This window comes from Pocillopora verrucosa, chromosome 3, assembly GCF_036669915.1.
Source record: "Pocillopora verrucosa isolate sample1 chromosome 3, ASM3666991v2, whole genome shotgun sequence".
Classification (NCBI taxonomy): Eukaryota; Metazoa; Cnidaria; class Anthozoa; order Scleractinia; family Pocilloporidae; genus Pocillopora; species Pocillopora verrucosa.
This window is the reverse complement of record NC_089314.1, coordinates 15,811,818-15,813,869: the sequence shown is the minus strand read 5'-3', so window position 1 is coordinate 15,813,869 and position 2,052 is coordinate 15,811,818. Positions and strand designations below refer to the sequence as shown.

The 2,052-nt window shown below is 38.4% G+C and overlaps 1 protein-coding gene across 1 annotated transcript; it reads left to right on the top strand.

Annotated features, from left to right (window-relative positions):
* Positions 1-1,135: 1,135 nt before the first annotated feature.
* LOC131776102 (uncharacterized) lies at positions 1,136-2,052 on the top strand. Its single transcript, XM_059092240.2, has 2 exons — positions 1,136-1,753; positions 1,934-2,052. Exons 1-2 carry the CDS (start codon positions 1,585-1,587, stop codon positions 2,041-2,043), a joined length of 279 nt encoding a protein of 92 aa, XP_058948223.2. The 5' UTR covers positions 1,136-1,584; the 3' UTR covers positions 2,044-2,052.

Genomic DNA, 2,052 nt, shown 5'->3' with positions numbered 1-2,052 from the left:
AGTTGCAAAAAAAAAAAAGCAAATCCAAAACCAAAACAAAAACAAAACAAAATAACTCGCATAGGATTTCATTTCGAACACAAGTTTATGAATTCTACAGGGAAAAATTTGTAAGGCCGACTCATTCATCCATCCTTACATAAATCTCTCCTTTCCCCCCCTCCCCTCCCCACTTTCCCCACTCCACCCCGGGTAGTTGCAGGCTTCTTTCAGTCTTTCCTATCCATCAATGATTCATTAATTCACTGATTTATTAATTGTTCTTTCATTAATTTCTTCTTACCTTTCTTCTTTCCCTCCTTCTTTCTTTCCTTCCTTATTACACTCCTATCATTCATTCATTCAATCATTCATTCATTCATTCATTCATTCATTTGTTCATTCATTCATTCATTTGTTCATTCGTTCGTTCGTTCATTCATTCATTTCTTTGCTTATGTATTTATTTTGTTTATTATTATTTTGCACAGGCGCAGGTATGATTCCTACCTTGCTGATTGTTCATGTTGGACTGTCCACCACTGGATCAATAAGGTCCAGAGAGGTGCAGCTTAATGTCGTTACTATCTGAGGGATATTTGTACTTTATGCAGATAATAGCAGCATTTATTAAGTCTGTTTTTTTTTTGTCATTGAAAAATATATACTTCCTCTGCAAAGGTGAGTGTCTCACTTTTAATCACTAAAATGCTTAACGTTTGGACAAAACAGATAAAAACAAGAGAATTCGGCTGTCGGACTTAATTATTGCAGTACTAATCCAAAGCTCACATAGACTGCGAACCAGAGGATCACCTAGAAACCCACATCTAGGGTTTTGTTAACTGATTGTTTTATTTCTCACTGATCCCATACAATGTGAACCCAAAACTCTGGAAACTCTCTCGAATACTCGTCTCCATCGCTTGTTACAATCGCGATCACTTTTCTTCTAGACTACGCAAAAATGTCCTGTTGTACCTCACGTGGACATAGACATGATTGGCTGATTGTTTGCTCACACTATAATACTAATCATTGCGTGATACATTCGCTCAATATTCAACAAGGGAATGATTTTTTATTTGACTGTTAAGGAAGCAGAAGCCTACAAGAGCAGTTGCCTTTTCCGTGAAACAAAAGCGGGAAAAGACGTCTGCTTTTGTAGGCTAAGGAGGCTTTAAACTAGAAGTAGAGAAATTCGACTGACGACATAAATCTTTCCTGAAGAGAGTGGTATTGTTCACATTAAAATTTATGGGAAAGGATTTTCAGTGATTGGGAAGACTAATAATAGGTTTGACCAGATCTCTCAGCTTTAGTTCTCAAGAAAGATGAACTATTGCGCATGTCAAAGGAATTGGACAAAAAACAAATCAGAGCCCCCAGTCGAACTCATCACCTTCTATACTGATCGGACAATACAACTACTGGGCTAATATGGAGGCTTGTGGCAAGCTACTTCGCTTTTGTATACGGATGCCATATTGGTGTTTGCAGTAATTTAGTTCAAGTCGATATCATGTAAGCAGACAGACTATAGTTAATTTGTGAGTTGGGAACAGCGCGGCTTTAGTGACACTATTAACGGATTCTCTTTTTTTCATGTTTCTTATCCAAGCAACCTTAATTTTAACGTCTGTGCGAACTTGTTCTCTAGGTGTATGTTACGATAAGAGATGGGACTGCAAGGACTTGGCGAACGATGGCCACTGCCAGAGTAACCCGTACGCAACATTACGAGAATGTCCGATTTCTTGTGGTGTTCATTGCAGTAAGTATATATATAATATAAGGGCCTGATGGCCTTCCATACATTCGTGTTGTGTGCCAAACAAAACAAACTCTGTTGGATGTATTTTTTCAGTCAGTGACACAGGCATACTCGGCATACTCTTTTAAAAAAACATGTTCAGCAGACACTTCAATTTCATCGTTTTTATATATTTTCTAGATCAATGCCGGGACTTCGGCTGGGACTGTGAGAAGAGGAAAGATGAGTGCCATAGCCACCCCTATGAAGCTGGACACCACTGTCCAAAGTCCTGTGGAATTTGTTATTGAAAACCCTGA

Coding starts and splice junctions, on each gene's coding strand:
- LOC131776102 (XM_059092240.2), top strand. CDS start 1,585: ATGTTTCTTATCCAAGCAACCTTAATTTTAACGTCTGTGCGAACTTGT. Junction 1,754..1,933: donor TTCTTGTGGTGTTCATTGCA/GTAAGTATATAT, acceptor TATATTTTCTAG/ATCAATGCCGGGACTTCGGC.